The sequence below is a fragment of the Cariama cristata genome, unplaced genomic scaffold, assembly GCF_000690535.1.
Source record: "Cariama cristata isolate BGI_N322 unplaced genomic scaffold, ASM69053v1 scaffold3945, whole genome shotgun sequence".
Lineage (NCBI taxonomy): Eukaryota > Metazoa > Chordata > Aves > Cariamiformes > Cariamidae > Cariama > Cariama cristata.
The window spans coordinates 385-22476 of NW_009616808.1; the positions used below are offsets into that span (position 1 = coordinate 385).

The 22092-nt window shown below is 48.6% G+C and overlaps 1 protein-coding gene across 1 annotated transcript in view; it reads right to left on the minus strand.

Annotated features, from left to right (window-relative positions):
- Positions 1-300: 300 nt before the first annotated feature.
- LOC104161761 (glutamate receptor ionotropic, kainate 4) overlaps positions 301-22092 on the minus strand; it is a 136369-nt gene continuing 114577 nt past the window's right edge. Inside the window, exons 12-19 of the mRNA XM_009700297.1 lie at positions 18785-18898; positions 10931-11040; positions 8604-8777; positions 8305-8470; positions 5705-5930; positions 4136-4264; positions 1206-1324; positions 301-666 (exon numbers count right to left, since the gene is read on the minus strand). Coding sequence (XP_009698599.1) covers positions 301-666; positions 1206-1324; positions 4136-4264; positions 5705-5930; positions 8305-8470; positions 8604-8777; positions 10931-11040; positions 18785-18898 — 1404 coding nt within the window. The remainder of the gene's footprint in view (positions 667-1205; positions 1325-4135; positions 4265-5704; positions 5931-8304; positions 8471-8603; positions 8778-10930; positions 11041-18784; positions 18899-22092) is intronic.

Genomic DNA, 22092 nt, shown 5'->3' on the forward strand with positions numbered 1-22092 from the left:
CCCATCTCCCCCCTCCCCGCCTGGGGGCCGCACGGTGGCATGGAGACAACCGCTGGAGACAGGCCAGCCAGAGGACCGCACTCCTGCTGTGGCAGGCTCCAGCGAGACGCGCATCCTCTCGCACGCCGAAACCAAAGCCAACCCTCTGGCCAGGCCTGCGCGTTAGCCCAAAGGTCCGCCTTGCTCTGGAGAAGCTGGGTAACTGCTTTTAATTTAAAAACGAGTTGACATTGTACAAGTCCGTGTTCTGTAAAATGGAACAGGACCCTCTCGGCCCACCCCAACACCCCCTGCCCAGCGTTACTCGGGCTCGCTGCTGTTAGTGGTCTTCTCCCACTCCAAGCTCTCTTCGCTCTGTGCGGGCGAGCCCGCAGATGGCCGTGCTCGGAGGCCCTGAAACCTGCGGCACTCGGGGCACACCCGGACGTGCGTGCACCCTCGGGCGACCAGGGCAGCTTCTTGTGCCAGTCTTTGTGCCAGGGGATCTGGCTCGCCCCCACTGCACAGCTTCCCGTTGCTGAGCGTGGTTGTGCTGCGGGCTCGGCGCTCCTCTGGGATAACGGGGCGAGTCCGTACCATTCCCCCTCGCCTCCGACGAGGGTGGAAACTGTCCTTGCAGAGAATGATGTTGCGCAGCTCCGTCACCATTTCTTGGCACACCGACACCTGGAAGGCAGACCCGAGACATACTGCTCACCTAAGTAAGCTGCGAGCCCAGCAGCGCTGTGTCTGCTCTGAATTCTGATGCCAAAGTGTTATGGACTCGGTCGTTAATCTGGCCACTGGTTTTTGACGCCAATGCTCGGACATTTATGCTTCATTTAGCCCAACAGATTCTGCCTCTTGTCAGAGACCCTCCTGTGTTCTGCATCCCCAAATCACCAGGAGACCCAAACCTATTGCTGGTAGAAATCCGCACGTGAGCTTATCTCCAGGAAAGGTACCTGGACATTGTACACATCCTCCATCCCTTCAGAAGCCCTTGGACCATCCCTACAGCCTCAATCTTAGTAGGAGTGCATGAGAAGCTTGTGCATTTTAGACCCTGCCCAAGGCACCCAGCCTTCTCGTGCATTTGAAGTCTCATTACTAGGAACGCTCATCTCAGCCTGAGTGCATTACTTGCTCCAGAGCACTGCACTGCTGAGCATCCTGCAGATAGCAATAAACACACACTATCCCCTCACGACACTTTCAGGTCCTACCTCTGACTGTTCAGAGTGCCGAAGGCTCCACAAAAATTCCAGCATTGCCATAAAAATTGCTACGATTAAGCCACAGATGAGAACCACGAAGATTCCACCAATGTTCTCCATTCCCAGGCCTGAAATAAAGCAGAAGACACAATGCTGTAGAGAGGCGGACACAACGTAAGTTGCAAGCATCGCTGTACAGAAATCCCAACTCTTTGCTGTTTATTTGGCATTGCATATACGCAGCCAGGGACCAAAAACACATAGCCAGCACTGTCCTATTAATAGCTAACTGCATGACTCAGATGGCAAACTGAATGACTTGCAATAACTGCACGATCGAAGACACGTTCTCAGAAATGATGATTTTGCAGATAAACAGAAAGTACATTGGAGGGAAGAACAAAGCAATTTGTGGACAAACTGAAAACAGGAGACAAAATGAGAGATCAATCGGGCACATTAATCCCTGCAAATTATTCACCCAGCTCTAGTTGCTTTGAACTTTGCAAAGGAAGATGAGCAATGCTGTTAAAGAAGCAGACATGAAGAAGACAAACCGCTTTAAAGAAAGCCGGCACCAAGAAAAACTCCTTTGATTGCACTATAAAGCGCTGGTGAAAAACAATTACAGCCGCTTGTATTGCAATAGCAAGGAGAGGTTCCAAACAAGACCAGGACTCAACACTGTTTCACACTAGATGGTGACCGAATGGGGTGCCTGCCACCCAGGGGTACCTGGTTACAGGTTGGGCGCTCTCTGCCCAGCACCCTCTGGCCCATGAGAAGGAAACAGCCCCTTCCATGGGATGACTCATCTCACCTCCCTTGGACAACTTGCTTACAACAGGATGACTACCATCTTGAGTCATCTCAAGGTACGAGCCATCGAGCCACCGCGGGCCAAATGCCGCGTATGCAGACAGCTTCGCTTAGGGAAGAGACTAAATTGCACGCACGGCAGCTGCCAGCCGTGTCCTACAGAGCTTGCACCCCAGAAAGCTCACCAGTTAGAAGGAAAATCCACGGCTCAGGAACCTGGCCTGAGCTTTCCGTGTGCTGAGGCTGTCACCTCGCTTCCCACCATGACCCCTGTCCCCAAAACTGCAGCCTGTGCCTCCATTCGGCCCTGCAGAACAAGACCGTGAGAGGAGCCGGGGAGCAGTGCCAGCCTCAGGACATGCTGTACGAGAAACGGCTCTTCTCTCCTGTGCTTGGTGGGTTTGGGTCTCAAGTGGACTGGGCCTCTGATTGGACTGATTACTAAAAAGCATGCAGTGCTTTGCACTGAGGTGACTGTATGAGGCCATTACTCAACAAGAACATCTATAAAAATCTTCCTCTCCTGTCTGTAGCATTAAATCAAAGTGTAAGAATCAATGATTTATTGACTTAATCTCTGCGTGGCTTTTAGACATAAAATCTCACCAAAATCCTTGTAAATCGCTGACCTGTTTTGTTCTAAAACTTCGGAGGTCACATTTCTCCCTCCTCCTCCGCCATTCTTTAGGCTCTCCGGAGCAATCTAGCGACTCTGTAAATCAGCCCTTCGTAGAGATGTTTCCACTAAGACAGCAATTGCAGGGCAGAAAACACAGCCCATAATCACAGTTTAGACCCGAGATAAAGGCCATCTGCTCCTCTCAGCAGCTCTCAAATTTGAATTTAGGGCCAGTACCTCTCGCTACATCTTTCTGTCATTCTGCCTGGGTGCCACCTCAGACACCCAATCCCAAGCTCACCTGAGAGGTATTTCCTTCTTCCATATACACATACCAGCAGGCTCCAGCCTTCCTCATTTTCTAAACTGACAAAGTGAGTCATGACAGAGGGCAAAAAACAGCAGGAAAACTTGTCCAGGGTCACAGAGCATGCCAGCTAGTGCCAGAAACAGCGCAGGAACATGCTTCCCAGCCGTCCCCTTCCAAAGCCATCTCAAAACAGCCCACAGACTACATTCCACTTCAGAATTGCTTTTTGCACAGTCCAGGGAGGAAAAGACTCCCATGTGCCTGCTCACCTTCGAAAGTAACCTCTTTAATAGCTTATCACTTTGCCCTGAGGCCTGATGTCTTACACTGGGCCAACAACTTCCATCTCGAGACTAACAGCCTGGGCTGCCTGCAGTGCAGCACTGCCCAACAGGGAACACCGGCTCACAGTCCCCGTGGGGTCTCATCCAGCCTAGCTCATGAACTGCACAGACACACACACCTACACCTGCTGCAATGATAAGAAAACAAAAAAGCTACCATGGACCTGGCTTAGCTTTCTGTCTCTGCGCTCAGAAAGGTCAGAAGACTGTCCTTTCAACTGGGGAACCTGCTGGCCTCCCAGAAAACGCTTGCTGAGGAGAGAATGACTGCCAAAACTAAAAAATGCAGCAACCGCGTTAAGCTGGCAACTGCTCTCATGCTGGGACATCAGCCTAATGTGGTAGCTTTTATGGCAATTTGCATAGCATTACCCAAAAGAATTTGCTCCTCAGTTTACAGATGTACTAATAAAGTCCTTGTGTCCCTTACCCTGGCTGTTTAAAAGGCGCTTTCACTTGAAGCCATTAACCAGCGGGCCTGTGGTGGAGATCCTTCTCCCTTGAAGGAACCCAGGATTTTGGTCTGATCCCTTTAGCCATCCATTTTCCCAGACATTCATTAGAAGCTAATTTACCCTCCATATGCCTCCAATATTTGTCATTTGGTTGTTCCCGCTTTCTCTGCCTCAGGCAAAAACACACAGCATGAGGCACAGCAGAGTTGTTTGGCTTTCTCCTTGAATTGTGAAGGAAGGAATCTCAGGTCAGAAGAAGGGGAAAAAGTAATTCTCAGGCAGAAAACCTGGCAGCGCTCATGTGCAGATGGATGTTCATCCTTGCGTTGCTGGCAAGGATGCTTCTACTGCCTGGTCTCTTCAGCACGTTACCGGAGAGCGGCGTGGCTCACCTTTGGCTCTGTGGTCCTCCTCTTTGGGGCACTTGCCTCCTTCCCACCACTTCCGCTTCAGGATTTCCAGGCGGTTGTTCTCTTGCAACTGGAGAATAGCCAAGTCAAACTCGTCACGAAACACAGAGCCTGCAACATCAAGAGGTATGTGGTAAGGCAACGCCTCAGCCAGCCCTCCTCCCCACTCATCCCCGCCACGATGCCCTGCCAGTGTGCCCAACCACAAAAGCTTATCTCTGAATGGTTTGGAAGGGAATTCAGTCCATGTCAGCCCTTGAAACCTGCAGCCTCCCTGCTGGGACTGTCAACTGGTTAATGCCATTTGCAGATGGTAATTCTTCCTGTCCACCAAGACCCACATAGGCCATTCAAAGAGGTCCGTTACAAGGGGGAGCTTTGGCTTCAGGGCCAAGGTCTGAACAGGCAGTTCAGTATTGCACTGCTGCTCCTCCAGACCACTGAGGTCCCCCTCCTGTCAATCTGCCTCCAACTTCAACCTTGCTCTAGCAGTCCTTCCCTCAAACTGGTGCACTGCGACAGCAGCAAGTCCAACCTGCATGCAAGCCCAAATGTTCATGGTAGAGGAGGCTCATTTCTGCGCCTGGTTCTGAGTTCTACTGCAGTCTTGATGATGTCTGCTACCAGAGATCCCGAAGAAGGGTCGTGGGAAAGACCGTAGTTCTCCTGGTAACTCTGCACTATTGTCCCAGCGAGCAGCTTTCTGCTCTTCTTATCTGCTACAGTTTCACTGTTTAACAAGACAATGTCAGAACAAATTTAGTCCTGAACGTAAGGATTTGTACTCACAATCAGGTTACTGTGACTTTACAAGCTTACGCATGTTAGCTAAACGATAGTGGCTGTTTGTGTGACAATTCTTCTGTAACTCACCTTAACTTTGTATTGCTAAGTGCAGGTGCTTAAAGGTCAGGAACAAGGCTTCCCGAGCCTGCGAGACTGGCTGAAAGATCAGTCGATTGCTTGGAATAACAACTACTACGTCCTTTTTCTGTGCTACCCTGGGAGATGATGTTCTCTTGCTAGCTCTCTCGTTTGAAAGACAAAACCCCTGCATTTGTTAAACCTGATTATTAGCCGAGATGGTCACTGAATTGCCCAAATCTCTGTCCTGGAGTTTTAAGAACAGTCAGCTGTTAAGAAACTTGTGCTAAAAACTACAAGAGTTGCAACAGCATTACTTTTACAGCACTTCTGAGATAAAACAAGGAGCATAAAATGGTTCAAAAACACCGGTTCAAAAGGGAAACAGTCAGCAAAGAGCATATATGCAGAAAATAAGCAGCAATTTTGAAACATCTTTCACATGAATTATTTAAAGAGCCGCAGTCGCGTGTCACATGGCTCTGGACCACAGCAGGATCTTGTACACCTGGCTTTGAGCGTGCACCTTGGGCAATTGCAATGTATTTGATTTTCCTCCTGAGATTAAAAACGACCCTGGGCAGAGCTGTGAAACGTGACATTGGCTTTAGAGCCGGTTCAGCCTTTCAAATGCTCCGGTCCTCTGCCGACAGCTGAGAAGGACTAGAATTTTTCTTCACTGCCTACCGACGGGCATGCCAATCCCGTAGCCCTTGGTGTCCAGAAGGCCCCCGACCTGCGTGAGGTTGCAATTGCGCTGACGATAATACTCGTTCATGGTGGACTCCAGCAGGAAGGCGTAATTGGAGTTCAGCACACGTGCGATCCCTTCCTCCGTGCTCTTCACGAAGACACTTGGCTGCTTGGAGTACATGTAGTTCCACATCCGCTGGTACGTCTGGTAGCGGGAGTTCTGCAGGAGAAAGGAGGCAAGCACAGCTAAGGTAGAAGCATCTTGCTGTAACATAACCCCCAAATTACATGCCGCTATGAAAAGGTCACAACGGGGAAAGGAGTCAAAGCAGATTTGGTGCCAGACTCAAAAAGGAGTTTGATGTCTAACCTCCCTTTATTTCAATGAGATTTAGAGGCCCAAATATCTCGGTGGATTTCAGACTTTGTTGGCAAACCTTGGCATGAAATGCATACCTAATTCCAATAGGTTCCAGCAAAGCTCTTTGCATAAATTCAATTTTAGAAAAATACATAGTTTCCGTAACAGTATATCAAAAACAAACAAAAAAAGTCAGAACAACTAGCTCGTGCTTGGCTAATTTAAACCACCAAATGCTCCCTGTAGAGCTCGCACCCTATCACCTGTCACTGTAACCTTGTGCTTAACAGTTCACCAGCATCAGAGCCAGACACCGTCACCTTGAGAAGGGCACTGAGGGCAGCACCAAAGCTCTTTGGAATTTGTTGCTCCCGGAATCTGGATTTTGGTTCACCCTCTTGTGAAGCAAAACAAAGTACCTGCTTAAGAGAACTGGAGTCTTTTAATTGACTACAGTAAACTAAAGCTCAGCCAGCCCCAAACCCTCAGACTCTGCTGGTGGTTGAACCTACTTTGGTTTGATCAAGAAAAAAGCTGACTATGGTTAATCTCTCTTGCCTATGCTGAGCAAAGAGTGAAACCTGCTTGCACAAAGACTGAAGATAAACACGCTCTGGTCTACATTAGGAGTTTCTGAATTTGCCCTTTCCCCTCACACTTGCATTTCTGCAGCACACGGAATCCCTTACACCACCTCCCCTCCCGGCCGAGGCAGTAGGGGTGTGACGTGCTGCCAGGGACCCCCTGCCATTGCACTTTCAAGGGTTCATTTTCTGTGGCTGGCAAACGATGCTGGAGAGCCTCAGGGAATCTGCTGCTGACCTAGTTCCTGTCCTCATTTGTCCAGCTCTGTCCTCTGCGGTGCAGTCACTTGGGCAAGGGACAGTCAAACAGGGTGTGTGTTTGTTCCCCATTCACTGCACTTTTACACCTTAATCATGTGTGTTAGTGTCAGGAGAAACGGCTGCCAGGACAGATTACAAGGCAAGGTGCTTCAGCAGTGGACATACGTCTCATGCAACCAGGAACTGAGGGGTGATGAAGACACCCTCAAGCCATGCCTGCTTAATCCGTCACTCTGTTTGACCCACCATCGCTACACCAGAGGCAAATGGATCCCAACATAGTTTAAAGTGTTGCAAACAGCACAAGAACATCTTTTGCTGATTTATTCTCTGATACCAGCGACCTCGGCACCCAACAGGCAGTGCAGAGCCACAGTCAGGATTTTAAACTTGAAAGCCTTCCCAAAAAGAACTAAGCGAGTGCCTCATATACAACCATCTTAGTCACTTGGGCTCTGCAGCTCATTTTAGACGTAACATTCCGCTTAAAAGTAGCTTTTTGCCAAACCTCTGAAGGGTGAAAAGTTGGGCTGAAAAGCTCAGGCTCACTCGAGAGATTTCTCAGGCTTCCCAATTCAGTTCAGACTCAGAGGGGAGAAAAAGCGAGAAAAGCTTTCTCTCCTCTCGGAATTTCAACAAGTAATAAATAAATAATCCTCAAGCAGTTCTTTGTACATTCAGAGCACTGCAGAAAAGATTCACTCATTTATTTCCCTTCTGAATAGAGCAGGGAAGATAAAAATTAAATTGAGCTAAACGGCCCGCATAAGTTTGCATACACTTGACTTGTTTTCAGTGCCACTCAGTGCCACTGACCACATACAGACCCCGGCCCTTTGACATATGCTAGCCTACCTGGGGTTTGCAAATGTTTCTTTGCTTACCCAACTTGAGACTCTCATGTAAAGCTAAGATCATATCAAAACCACACAGCGACCCATGGAAATTTGACTGCAAATGCTCATCTGCTGAAGACCATGTTATGTCCTCACTGTGACACAGGGATGTGTACCACTTTCCCACTCACGTGTTGACATTCCAAGTGTTAAGTTGCTTTCCAAGTCCAAGCAGGAAAGTCTGATGCCCTGGGGTCCAGCACAGATGTCCTGACCCTAGTCATCCAGCATCCCAAGAGCATGCCAGGTGCTGTGTTACAAAATCCTGCCTTCCCTGTCCTCTGCCATGCCTCCCCTACCATTCATCCCATCATCACCTGCTGTGGATCTAGCCCAGTCCTGTGCAACCAAGCAGCCAGGGGTCTCTCCAAAGGTCCCCTCTGTGCCAGAAACAGGAATGAAACAGGCATGACAGGCTGGGGTGACATCCAAATCTGATTAAAGGGTGCCCTCCGCACCCCCTGCCCCAGTTAGCAAAAGAATGGGGTTTACTTGGAAGAAGGTCATGCTGGAGCCACCGTGAATGGTGCCGTACTCAATAGCTGTCTGGTCAGCCAGGTCATCTACGGATTCGATGGGGACGTCCATCCGCTGCACGGTGAGAAAGGCAGCCAGATTGGCTGTGTAGGAGGAGATGATGATCAAGGTGAATGCCCACCTAGGGAAAGGGGAAGCGAAGATGGTGACCTGAGATTTCCCCATGGACTGAATCTGATCTCCATCCCCACCTGCTTCCGCCCAGAAAAGACCCACAGAGAAGCCTTCCTTAAGAGGAGGGCTGACCTCCTTACCAGACTCCGCTGACACAGCGCGTGGATAATGCTTGGGGGGCAATGGTGGAGCCTTGCTGCATGAATCCCCCGACAGGAAACCACAAGCTGTTGCCGAGAGAGTACTGATTCACGAGAAGATTGCATCTGCCTTGCGAGCAGGGGTGGGGGCTGTACCACTCGTACGGTGTCAATCTAAAGTGACAAGAAACAGGTAGCTCAGGTAATTCCCTGGGAAATAGGGCACTTTGGAGGAAAAAAAGGCAAAAAAAAAGAAAAGCTGTGAAGCCCTAACTCTCCTGCAGGCAGATTTTTCTAAGGAGGAAACTCTTTGCTGTCAATTGATGCCCAGGGCTCAGAGCTGTGTGAAATGCTTGCTCTAAGACTCAGAAGTCAGAGGTTTTCTTGTAAAGATTTGCAAAAGTTTTGAGAGGCTTTGCTGAAAATCTGGGCATGGGCTGTGGGAAGGCTGGAGCCCTACGTGCAAATTTGTACCACAGACAACCACAACAATAATTCCAGATGTGCATGGACTTGATGTGAAATTGAAATCAAACATCTTTGGCTGCGTTCCCTCCTGGAGAATACGCATCAACGGAACGTTCAAAAGTGAAGTGTGTGACACCTGACTGCATTACACAATCAAGAAAAATAACTGTATTGATGCAAATGGTTGCTCTGAGAAGGTCTGATTGCCCTGGCAAGGTCTAGGTCTCAGGTCTAGTTTGAAGCCAAGTGCCGGTGTTTCAAAGCATCACATACTCTCAGTGCTCACAGGCACAGGACAGAGGTGGGAATCTGAAATAACTGACAGCCTGCCACTGAACTGACTGTAGCCTAGCTCTCTTTTTTTGCTGTTTCAAATCTGTAGTACCGTGGTTGCTAAGAAAGTCTTCTAATTCCTACGCTGCAGCTCATTATACTGCTAATGGTTAACAAAGCTGGTGCCTGGGAGGGTCATTTTGGGGATACTGCCAATACAGCTGCAGGGCTCCACCAGCTTACACAGCATTTAACCAAAACGAGGTGTTTATTTTCATTTCTGCATCTCCTGCCTCACTTGGATGCCAGGGAGGTGGAGGTTATTTCTTGAAGACTTTCTATGGTTGGATTGAGCACTGGCAGTAAAAAACACTGCTCTGGGAGAGTTTTCTGCAATTCATAGGGTCAAAAGCTCCTTACTGCTAAGCAAGGCAGAGAGCAGGGTCCAAACCTCTGTCTCCAGTGGGAAGCCACATAAAGGCACCTTTTTGGAGGATCATGTTTAAAACGTGAGAAGGGGGCTAAAAAGGCACCAAATCTCGGTCTGCAGAGAGCATCAGACCGCATTATTCAATGGTTTCTTCAGAACTATGTTTCTGAGGCTGTAATGGCATTCGAAGAAACCATTAAAGCCCTGTCAGGATGACAACTTTAGCCATGCTAAGGGACCGAGTGACGGCACAGTTCCAATTTCTGTAATGAGAATTGGGTATTAACCATGTCCTGAAAGAGCCGTCAAGCCCTGAGCACGTCTTTGGTACACATTGCCAGGACACAGTCCAACTCTGTCTGAAAAGGTCCGTTTATGCCACCAACCATAAGCAGTTTGTTAGGAAGTCAGGGAAAACAGGAATGGAGCATGGACGCTGGGTCTCGATGGGAGACACACGGCAGAGAACCATTCAGTGATATATTTTAAGGCTGATTTAAATTAGTCATAGGGAAATGGAACTGAGAGCTGTCAAGTGAGGCTCTGCACATCAACCAAAAGGCTGTTGAAAGATATTAATGAACTTTCTTTTTCTGTACACATTGGGTTTTACAGGGCCAGAGGAACCAATCACTACTGGAATTTGCGTTAGTATCTCTGAATGCACTTGCCGGTACCTGCCAGCCTCCACCCTTCCTGTTCAAGATAAGCTGTCGTTTTATCTGTTGCAGATCAAGCATCTACAGGGAGCAGCACCATTTCCACAGCACTAGCCCGACTCCCAAACGTCCTCCCACCCTTCCCACTCCGCTCTCAGCACTGGCACCCACCGCTGTGGCCAAGCACACTCCTGAATCGCGGCACGCTGCTCCTGCCCACCACGTCACAGCCGTGCCAACGGCCATCCCGGGGCTGCCATATGCATTGGTGACGTGCCCGCACCGGCACTCAGCGGCCAAGCCCCAGTGCCCAGCTGGTGGAGGTCAAGGGGCTTGGGATGCTTCTGCCTCCCTTACTGCTCCCTCCACAGTGGTGGCCTGAGGGATGTCCCCATGTCCCCCTGCCCAGCCCCTCACCACGCATCCCACCCCCGGGTCTGGGAGCGTGACGCTAGATGGCACCGTGAGGAAGGAAAAGGCATCGCCAGGCACAGTACCGAGCAACCAAGAAGAGGACGCAGCTGACAGCCAGGTAGGCGAGCAGCATGAAGAGCCAGACACCAGGGGAAAAGGGATCCAGGAATGAGAAGTAACCAGGTTTGCGGCCCTGGAAGGGAAACAAAAACGAGTTTGACCTGCTTGTATTTCTACAAATTAAATAGTCCATTTGAAAACAACAGAAACAAACACACCTGCCATGATGCTGACAACGGATGGCAGCAACAGAAGAGAAATAAAGTGAACGGGGCTTTGCAAAAGCCTTCCAGGGAAACTGGTGACAGCGACCGAGTCCTGCAGCATCTCCCTGCTGGGATTCATCTCCTAAGACTATTCTTCTCCCCACCTCAACCGCTTTTGTTACTCCAGGCAAAGAAAGAGGTGAATTGATAGCAAAATTCAAGACAATCGCAGTGCTCTGCCCTCCCCATGGTAGGATGTGCTGCACCCAGAGTCCCCATATGCAGCCTTTGTCCACCCAAGCAGGCCGCACACCACGCTTGCTGGGCAGGAGCTCGGAGGTGGGTGGGATCCTTTGCACGAAGCAGAGTGGGGAGAAAATATTTTTGCGCAGAAAAAAAATAAAAAAAAAAGAGACGTTTGCAACATTTCTGGTTTTCTTTCTTCAGCCTTGAAACATTTCTTCTCTACAAAACTCAAATTATTACTTTTATCTCAGGGAACATGATATTTTTATCTCCAGGATGCGTCAGAATTTCCTGTTTTTTTCTCAGCAAACCACCTTTCCTTGAAACGTAAGGCCTCACTGCTAGAAAAAGCAGGTTGATCTTCTCTCAAAGTACCTTAAATTTTCGAAAAGACACTGCCACCACTGAAATCTTGTCAAATGTAGCAAACTTTGCGCAAAGGGAGGATTAATTTCTAGGACAAGTTTCTCAAAAGCTGAACGCTTCCCATTTTGGTGAGTGTACTTCTCCTGCCACCACCAGCTCTGTGCATGAAGTTCCTCTGCAACACAGCCTCCTCCAGGGTGGAAAGAGCAGCCGGTAATTTACCTCCGAGCACACTCAATGCCACCGTGGGGGAAAGGGGAGAGGTGAAAACAGAGCGCAAGCCACAGGACTAAAGAAGTATTCTTTTGCTCTCTGTGCAATTTATAATATCCATGTGGAACAGAAAGGGCTTTGTTTCAGCACTGTGCACCCCTGACACACCTCTTCCACCCGAACGCTGCAAGTGTTCGGGCAATGCTCATCTACCTCAGGCATCTTCTTTCCTTACCGTCTCTTCTGAAAGACTCCCAGCAAAAGCATGCAACTCCCAGCGCAGGGCTAAAAGGCTTGCATTAACCCTGTGGGAATACGAACCCTTAGCTCACAGGAGCCTGCATCTTCTGCCCCAAACCATGAAGTCAGTTCTGGCATCACAAAACGCCTCAAGCTCGACAGTTTCTGCAAGCACCCGTAACCGGGAAGCTGCCCACGAGTCAGAGTTCCTGCAAAGGCTTTTACTGTAAAGTCAGAGTGGAAACAGCCTTTTATCACATCTTGGCCAGGCTGTCAGTGTATTTCTTGCTGGCACCTTGCTCTGTTGTGTGCTGAAAACATCTATCACTGTTTGCTCAATGCAGCTCACTCCAGCAGCCGTTTCCCAGCACTTGCAGCACGGCAGCTGCTCCGCTGTAGGTTGCTCGCTTTACACAAAAGCTGCTGCTGGGGATCATCTTTGACACACAGAGGCCTCATTTTTCCCTAGTCCGCTGCCTTACCCTGCCTGTCTGTGACACCACATAAACTAATAATAGCTGGTAATAAATAACACCTAACCTCAATCGCCATAGCAAACACAGAGCCATCAAAGACTAGAGTCCTGATATTTTAGAGCTGTGTTTCATCCAAAGGCGGTGAATAATTTTCTGTTTTCACAAAAGTCCCCAGGAAACGTAGCTGCTGCCTTTTTTTTTTTTTCTTCCCTAGATTCAGATCAGCACTTTAAATTCCATTTCCATTAAAAAACACTGTTTTACTACTGAAGTATTCCTAATCTTATGCAAAACCTGAATTTCACAGGGTCTTGGTAGTGCTTTTGAGGACTAAGTTGTTGCTAGAAAAGGCAACAGTTGTTGCAGAAAAATCTTTCTCTACTAAAAATATCTAGGATACTGTGATATTCCCAGCTCCAGTCACCAGCTGGGACTGTAACATCTCAGAAACCTTCTACAGCAAACTCTGCCCTGCATGAAGTAAAGAACCACCCCCCCATAACATCCTATCCCTGTATCCTTAAGGACTAGATGAGTTTCAGCTTGAGATCTACATTAGGATTTTTAGAGAATCTGGCTTATTAAGCCTTTTAACAAATGAGATGAGTTAAGAATCAGTGGTTCAGACCATTCTGTGTCCTTTTTCAGATTCATTTAAAGGCACTTCCCAAGCAAAGGTTCAAGTTCTCCTGGGCATAATTCCAGAGTCTCTTTAAGACAAGGTCTCTTCCACAGTGCGTTATTTTACTGTGCTTGGTATAAGCAGGTGAGGTACAAACAGTGAAAGATACTACGTTCTTCTTTTATCCTTTCCCTTTCTTTGGTCAATTGCTGCTGTGTTCTCCTTTTCCTTCTATTCTTCCCGTAAACCCAGAGAGAGACAAATAACTACTACAGCCAGCATCTGCACCCAAACCAAGGGCCTTCAGAGCCAGAGTCACTGCTGGAAACTACACACCCAACATCCCGGAGGGATTCACATTTCCAGTAACATCCTTTGCTCACCTTGCTGGAGCTCCTCTCACTAGTTTAGAGAGGTGAGACCATTTCACTAGTCTGCAGGCTGCAAGGTGCATTCCCTCTGCACTTCTTGCTGATCCCAGCCTGAGGATCATGGACTTCTCGATGCCAACAGGAAGCCAAAGGCAGGCATTGCCAAAGCTCTTCTCTGTAGCAACTGCTCTCCTGGATGCCCCACGGGCCCCTGGTTCCCTTCTTCATCTAGAGCTAAACCGGCTCAGCTGCCTCTTTTCTTCCACAGGTGTTTACACACTCAAGAATGAAATGAGACGATGGAAACCTGCAAGGTGTGAAGGGCACCGTCTGCCCTCAGCCAAGCAAACTGGAGCTTCTCGAGCTGAAGATCGTTCCAGATGGCTTATCGCTCCCTGGCATCCCAGAGCTGGCAGGAAACTCCCAGGCACTGGCAGTGCCTCGGCTGAGGCTCCCTTGTGAGATGCTCCTGTAACAAAGTTCCTTTCTGTAATTAAGGCCTTGATGTCTTCTCTATGTTTCTGGGGCAGTTTGTCAATAAATTACGCTCATTAAGGAAATTACGTTGGAAGCTTTAACTCTCAGGCTTGGCAATGACTCTCTCCTGTGACTTTACAGTAGTAGTAGTTCTGTTTCTTTTCAGCTACAGTCGTTTTCAGGCTGCTGTTACATATTCTTTTCATTCACAGTTGTGGAAAAGAATAAAGATATTCTGTTCCCACGGAGGGCACAAACTCTCTCTTATCTGTCTGTTTTGAAGATGGGAATGACAGTATCTGGAGTCTGTCAGATATTTTTAGCCAGTCCCAATACAGCTTTGTTAATTGGAAGAGCTATTTCTCCTGGAATAGAAATGTTCAAAATGTCCAATAATTGATGAAGGCCTCCTGCAAATCCTTAGATGGAAACAGGAGAGATTCATTTACTCTCCTCAGTCGTTCTTGGAAGTCTTAATTTTCAGCCAGAGAACCAGTTTTCCGGGCAGATACTGGTGACTGAAGAGCCTGAACGTGCAGGACATCTGGGAAGAGGAGGAGGCGCGGAGCTATATGGCGTGGTCCTGGATTTGTCTGTGTTCAGGTCTGTAAGAGCCATTACGACTCCCTGCCTGCCCTGCACACACACACACACTCTGAAGGGACCCCAGTGTTTGCCTCTTCCTTCTCAGAGTCAACCCCGCTGATGTAATTTCTCATAGACGTTTGTCCCTAAAAAACGCAGGCAAGAGAACTCTCTTTTGGCTCTAAGTCAGAAGGAAAGCAAGAAAACTAAGCCTGGAAAGGCAGAAATGTTGACATGTGCTAGGTACAATTGCAGTGCATTTGGTCTTACCAAAACAAAGTGTGTATATCCTGGGATGACCATGTCTGATCCAGATGAAGACCTAGATCCCTCCCTCTCCAGAGTCCTTTCTCTGGAGTCGATAAGCAAAACCCAAGCATAGACTGCTGTGAATCCTGAGCCTAAAACCAGGCCAATGCCTACCATGGTCCTGGGCATGCCTGGGGCCAGCAGTTGCTCCCATCCCTGCTTCAGTGAAGCAGAAGGCTTGCTGGCAGAGCAGCATGGGCTCTCAGGAAGGGTACTCAGCTCCTCTGCCTTGGCTGTCAAGCCTCCTCTGGCTGGAATGAAGGAGCTATTCATTCGGTCCTTCCTATTTCGGGTCTTCTGCAGCAAGCAAGTAGAAACACTTTAAGCCTCAGTTCACTCGGCCTGAACTCAGCTATTCCAGCGCACTCACCAAATCTACATTTTCTCATCTTAAGGTAGAGCACAGTAAGGATTTTCGGGGCTGATGAGCCAGAATCATGTGCTAGCTAGTCCCTTGTTGCCTGCCATAGAAACAGGTATGTAAGTAAAAGCACGTGTGTGCTACAAATAAACCTGACTTTCAGCATCCCTCTGTGCAGAAACAGCACTGGGCACCTGATTTCAGCCCTCTGCCAAGCAGAGTGACTGCTCAGGACTCATCCTCTATCTCCTGCCTTCCACAGGTCCCACCAGCTGGTCAGAATGGGAACTTAATAAAACAAAGCAAGTCTTTCCTCTTAGCAGCCTGCAAGTCAGAAAGCCTATTATGAGTCCTCGTGTCAGAAATCCGTATTTGATTATATCACAACAAGTGAAATTGAGAAAAATGACAGCCCCATTTAAAACTGCCATATTTGGTTATGTGTGATAAGAGACGCACGCACTGTGGTGGCTGGGTTGGTGGGGTGGGGAAGAGAAAGGGGGGAGAAATCACTTGCCACTGGAGTTACATGGAAATTAAAAGAAAATGTCATCACACTGGGAGGAGACCAGGGCACAGAGGTAACTCCTCAGCAAGAGATTTATTTGTGCTTATTTATTAGGCTACACCTGATCTGTACCATGATTAACATACGTCAGCTGCAATTTTTGCCATTGCAGAGATGTAGGATAGGAGCAGATGGGGCTATGGGGCTGCCTTCCGCTGCTCTGCAAACGACATCCTTAAAGGAAAACCAGAGCAATTAGCTACCTTGCCTTTCCTTGTTAAATAAATATTTACCAGTTTAATAAGTTAATTGGCACACAGCTCTCAGACACTCTCCTCCAGCTAAGCAGGAAAGGTCTGGACAAAGAGGGGCCGAGTGCTGGAGAGGGAAGAGAGGGGGCTCTGAGCTTCCCTGCTGAGGAGACCTCCCTGCTCCTGGGGAGGGCATGAGCCCAGGCTGCCCCTGCCATTGCTCCTCATGGCCTCGATGCAGCAAAGCAGGGCTCGCTGCAGGGTGACCTGACCTGGGAGATGCCCTGCATCTCCTTTGCAAGCCTGCCTTGGTCACTGGGCAGCTTCCCTACTCAAAGTCCTAACTGAGTCCTTCGTCGGGCAGCTGAAGACCAAGTCCTGACTGATGGCCGAGGATTATTTGCCAAACACTATTTAAAACTGTAATTATTAATCCTGTTCAGTTTGGTAAATGCCTGAAGGGCGGGTTGGAACATGGCTGTGTTGCGTTACTGCGGTACAAGTGCAAGCAGCAGATGGTCCCTGCCCTGAAGAACTTACACTCTAAGTGGATGTGTCAGACACATTTATATCGAGCTCGCACAGAGGCAGCAGCAAATGCCCTGCACTTACAAAGCAGGTCGCATGCAAAACCTGCACCAATATTCCTGTGTCTCCTCTGGAGGGAACAACACCAGCCTCATGCCGTTCAGGGAATGATGCCTTGTTAAGGGACTTGCTGAAAGTTATGGTGTAAATCAGAGGCAGAGCATGCATGGTACTCAATCCTCAAACTTTAAAAATGCATGCGAGAAAGCAAGAAACTCGATTATAATCCCAGCCAAGAGACGCTGGCAGAAATGCCTCCTGGATCCACGGGGCAGCTGGTGGTGTGAAAAAGCAAGTGTAGTTGGGAAGGGACAGTTATATTTGATTTCCAGGAGTTGAAGAGTCTCACCCTTTTTGATCAGTTAAATCATTGATCCTAAATTCTGCATGTACCAGAGGAAACAGAATTTTAACTAGATTTTAATTACTTGTTTGTTCTTGGCAGGAGCCACTCAGCACAGAGAGATGTATGAGCAAGTGTGTTTATGTTTGTACCAAACCCTGCATCCTTAACAGCCCACGGAACGGACTGGGGGTGGGGGGAGCTGGGAGAGACAGCTTTAATTGTTTTATCTGTTTGGCTGCTATTGTTGAGCTGATAGGAAACCAAGACTGTAATTCACATCACACTCAGCACTGTACAGAGCACATTTCCAAAATGCAGATTGGGAATAACATGACATCCTGTTGCAAAGGACTTGGCTGCCAGAGCTTGTCTCCTGTAACACTGGGGAACCAAGGCCTTTGCCGGGCCCATATGGGCATACCTGGGGAAAATCTGTCCTCTCCTGAGCCTAGGAAGAAGCTAGAACAATGGAAAATGGGAATGCAAGAGAATCTACAACAATTTAAGACAACAAGTGTTGTCTGAGCAAAGACACGACACAACATGATGTACGTGCTTGCACATGTTTCACAGCTGCTCCGCTCCGAGCCACAGGACCCTGTGTTGCTGAACAGCCACCATGTAATGCCTGACCTGCCTCTCGGGTGGCAACGGCTAACCATGCCGCTGCTGCCACCGGAGTTGCAAAAGATAATTGAATGCGGCGGAGCAACAACCAGAGCTGCTAAACATCAGCGTGCCTCCCTTCTCGCTCCTCCCTGGCCAATGCAGAAGCAAAGGGGTCTGAGAGTAACCGTGCAAGGCAGGGAGCACCCTAAGAGTAAGGAGCCTTCCTTGGGCTGCAGGGCCCGCTGATCTTTAGGGTGAACAACTGAGAGAAGGCAAATGAGAAGGGCCGAGAGCAGCAAAACAGCCCACGCAGGGCAAGGAGCTAGCTGCCCACGGCGGAGTTCAGTCTGCCGCCCTGCCTGCTCCGGGGCAGTGCCCTGGGCCACTCAAGAAGTGCCATTTTTCCCTTTTCCTGCCTGTGATTAAGAAAGCAGAGGACTGATCTGCATGTAGAGCATTTACAGGAGGTCTCAGCAAAGAAATTGATCCCAGATATGGTCCTGGCCTGATCTTATTCTCAGATGTGAGAAGGCAGCAAGGCTGCATGCCATGGAGGCTGGGAATACGGCTGAGATTAGGGCATTTGGGCCCCGACACCAACTAGGTGCACCCGTAGATGTCCTAGCTCAGCAAGAGGATGGTGACTCCAAGCCAGGTTTGCTGCAGTTGTGGAGCTGCCCAGCTGGGCTGCTGCACCCATCCAGCTTATCCTGCCCTTAGCACATCTCGCCACAGTGGGCTCAAAGCCATCCGATGGCTTTCGCTGGGCCCGAAGCAGAAGCAGACAAGCTGACATCTACCGACACTTCCCCTGGTAGCACGGATCTGGCACGGCTTTGCTCATGGCCTCCCACCATGCCAGGAAGCATTGTGTGCCCGGGCAGGATGGGGAAGGGGAGCCAAGAGGGATGGGGGTTTGAACAACAGGATTTGAATCCAAGCCGACAAAAGGCAGAAAAAAGAAGGAAATAAAGGTTGAGCACATTTGCCTTTAAATAAGAAACCAAAATATTTTTATGAGTCATTCATTTTTCTTCTATAACTAGGCACGTTTGCATGCAAATAATGGAGGAATATAAATGGTTATAAAATAAGTCTCTTACCATATGAACTCGGTAGAGAATGCTAATTCCCAAAGTCATGAACGGCTTAGAGAAATCAATCACCTTCTCCCGCTCCGCAGTAATCGTCAGCCCCGCCACGGCCAAATCGGCTTTCTAGAGAGAGAAAGGATAGCAGAGAAGATCAGGACCCTGGGCCCGGGAAAGGCACAGGGCAGGGAAAGCAGCAGAGCTAAGCCCAGGACCACACACGACACCTGCTCCTGGAGGATGGATGTCCCATCTTTCTGGGACGGGGTGCATTTGCTGTGGGGCAAAACCCAGGCTCTGTGGAAATGGTGGGAGTTCTGCTGGTGATGCCCACTAGTTTGGACTGTGCTCCCGCATCCTTCTCCCTGGGGGGGTTTCACATAGTCCTGCTCAAACACACTCCAAAGTTTAACCCACCTTGTGCTCCGGACCATTCTCCCCGTTCTTTCTTTCCTCACCTGGGCATTTTCATCTCTACACTTACAGGCTGGAAAAGCACAAAGCTCCCAGTGAGGAGTTGTACTAGCAGCAAACAAAGTGGCAGCCCCTGCCCACAAGCCATTTCTATTTGTTGAATGCTTTAAGACTGGGCAAAACAGGAGCCATCGAGACAATAAATACTGTACTGATGTAAAGAAGATACAACCTCCCCCGTCCAAAGTCCCTCTTGAACACAGCTGTCCCCTTCCAGACAAGACTGTTACTTGCAAGTGCCATAGGTAGCAAAGAATAACAAAGCAGCATCATTACCTCTGTATCCTGAGTCATGAAGTTTACAAGCCTGCCAACCTCGAACTTCCAAAATTGCAGATCAGTCTCCAAAAAAATTCAGAAGACTGGCATGAAAATTTCCAGGTTGACTTGGAAAGCAAATGAGATTTGGGGAAAAAAATAAAAATACTTTCTTCCAATGTTAATACCCTTGTAATATAGATAAGGGACTTGAATTTTAAACATTATTTTTATTACTATAGCTCTTTTAATGTCTGTAATTGCTTTCTGTAAAAATGAAACCTTCTCCATTCCCTTACACATTTGTTTGCCTGCTTTGCAGGATGATGATTATGCAAGTGGAAAAAGAGGAGAGCAAAAGAAAAGCTATTTGCACTTGTTGTCCCTGAGTTTCATAAGGTCAGTGGAAAAAGAGAAGGAGGGAGAAAGAAAAGCTATTTGCACTTGTTGCCCCTGAGCTTCATAAGGTCTGTGCAAAAGCCAAGGCACCATCAGGCCCAAAGACCCAGTGAAACATGGAGCTTATCTCCCTGGATCCATGCACCAGTTGTAAACGCACCGCACAAAGGCAAATTTGTGGGTGCATCACTGTTACCATGCTCTCTGAGCTTGCTGCTCTTGTTTTATTTTCCTTAAGAGAAAGAGGACTAACGACCTCTTGGCAGAGCTTTGCTGAGGGGGTCTTTCCCCCGCCTCTGCCCCCAGTAGACTTGCCCACTTAAAGGCAGGCAGGGAGGAAGGGCCAGTGAAAGGCTGGAGTGGCAAGAGGGAAAAGCAGCACTGCTGGAGCCCACAGGATGAAGGAAAAGGGAAAAGAAAGGCAAGGTGATCTGCAAGCCTGCCTAGTAAGGGAGGTCTCGGAGGTGGTGATATTTCACAGTCCATGCGGGACTGCTTTATTGGACAAGCCCAGTGCCAGATTTTTGCATTGTTTCCAAGCAGCTATTACAGATTCCTAGGAGGTTCAGGCTGGAATGAATTATGAGCTAGGAAGAATTTCTGCCTAGCCAGACATTTACCCACAGGGTTTTCAAAAGGCACCAATAATCACAACGTGGTGCATGAGCAGTTGAGCCCTATGTAAACACCATCAGATTACTAAGATGGGATCAGTTCATATATAGAACATGGCATGTGAGGAATTTTATCCGCAAGAAAAGCCTGAAGCTTCCTAAACCTCTCTTATCTATGCTTAAAAGGGTTTGCAGGTACTATTGTCCTGGGGAGAGTTCTCCCAGCAAAGCCCCTCATGAAGATACAGCTTATTCTGACAACAGATTTCTTCTCCCAGTTCTCCAAACTGAATATAATTCTACCAGCAAAGTCGTAGACTAAATAGATGGTAAATATGCCACATCAAAGGTGCTTCACGCAAAAGCTCTAAGGAGGTTTCCACTCCCATCCAGGGGCCAATATAAAGGTGCTGCTGAAAGGAGCAGAGCGGCCCCCAGATTTACCCAGCTAAGTCACCATCCCTTGCCTGCCCCCACCTTCTCAGGGGTGGGATGAGGATGCCATCAGGGAACTCTGTGCACTCCAGTTATTCCCTCAACTATCGTCCTTTGGGACCCTTCCAGACCATGTATGCAGCAGCATCTTGAAAGCTGCTCTTCCCTATACAAAATATAATGCAAATCCATCCCCCTCCCTTTGCCTATGGCGCAGAAACTCAGCACAGCAGAGCTGCCTTCCCTGGGCACACAGGTTTTGTGCCCAGGTCCCTTCTCTCATCTCCAGAGGGTCCTGCTATTTCATTAGAGTTAATTTCCTTCTACTCATTCCCTGCCCGGTCAACTTTTGTCCTTTCAGGACTTTTGTCGGCATCACAGCTACAGTAGCTCGCAGCCTGCTCTAACCTGCGCACATGCACATCTGCTTTCTCCTGTGCCAGAGCTCTGTGCAGCAGAGACCCAGCTCCTTGTGGCTTTAGCCGGGGCTGTGCTCTGCCAAAGACTCTCTCTGCGGGCTCAGAAGTCATGCAAGTTAAGAGGTGATTTCTGACAGCAATAAACTTTGATCTGGGAATGGCATGCAATGTATTCTCTGCATGAATATCATCCATTTCATGCTTTTGACTTTGCTTCTTGATGTTCACAAAACTTCTTGTGATTCACTGAGGTCGGCGTGTCTTAGTTACAGAGGAGCTCTGCAAACCTGGGTGCTCTCCAGCCCTCCCCATCTGAGCATCGGTAGGAGTTGGCATTTTATAGGTTAAGCAAGGCACTGGGGAAGAAATGGATTTTGCTTTGTGCTTTTGCACTCTGTCTGCAACTGGGTCCTGGAGAAAGGGAAAACAAGAGGCAAAGGATGGGGGGAAGAAGGGGCAAACACTGCTTCATTTTCATCCTTCCAGCACAGTTGCAGCTATAAATGTCAGCGTGAAATAGGCTTAGAAAAAGACCCAGGGCATTTTGGGAGTAGAGACAGACACCTCTTTAACAAAACACTGCTTAAACAAGGCCAAACTCGCTAGGCGAGAGGAAGCCCAGGTGGGCTGGTGTCTGAGATAAAAGCATGAGCTGCCACCACCATACCTGGCATTAACCGTGGGATCTGCCTGCATTAGCAGACAGGCTCACGCTGCCACT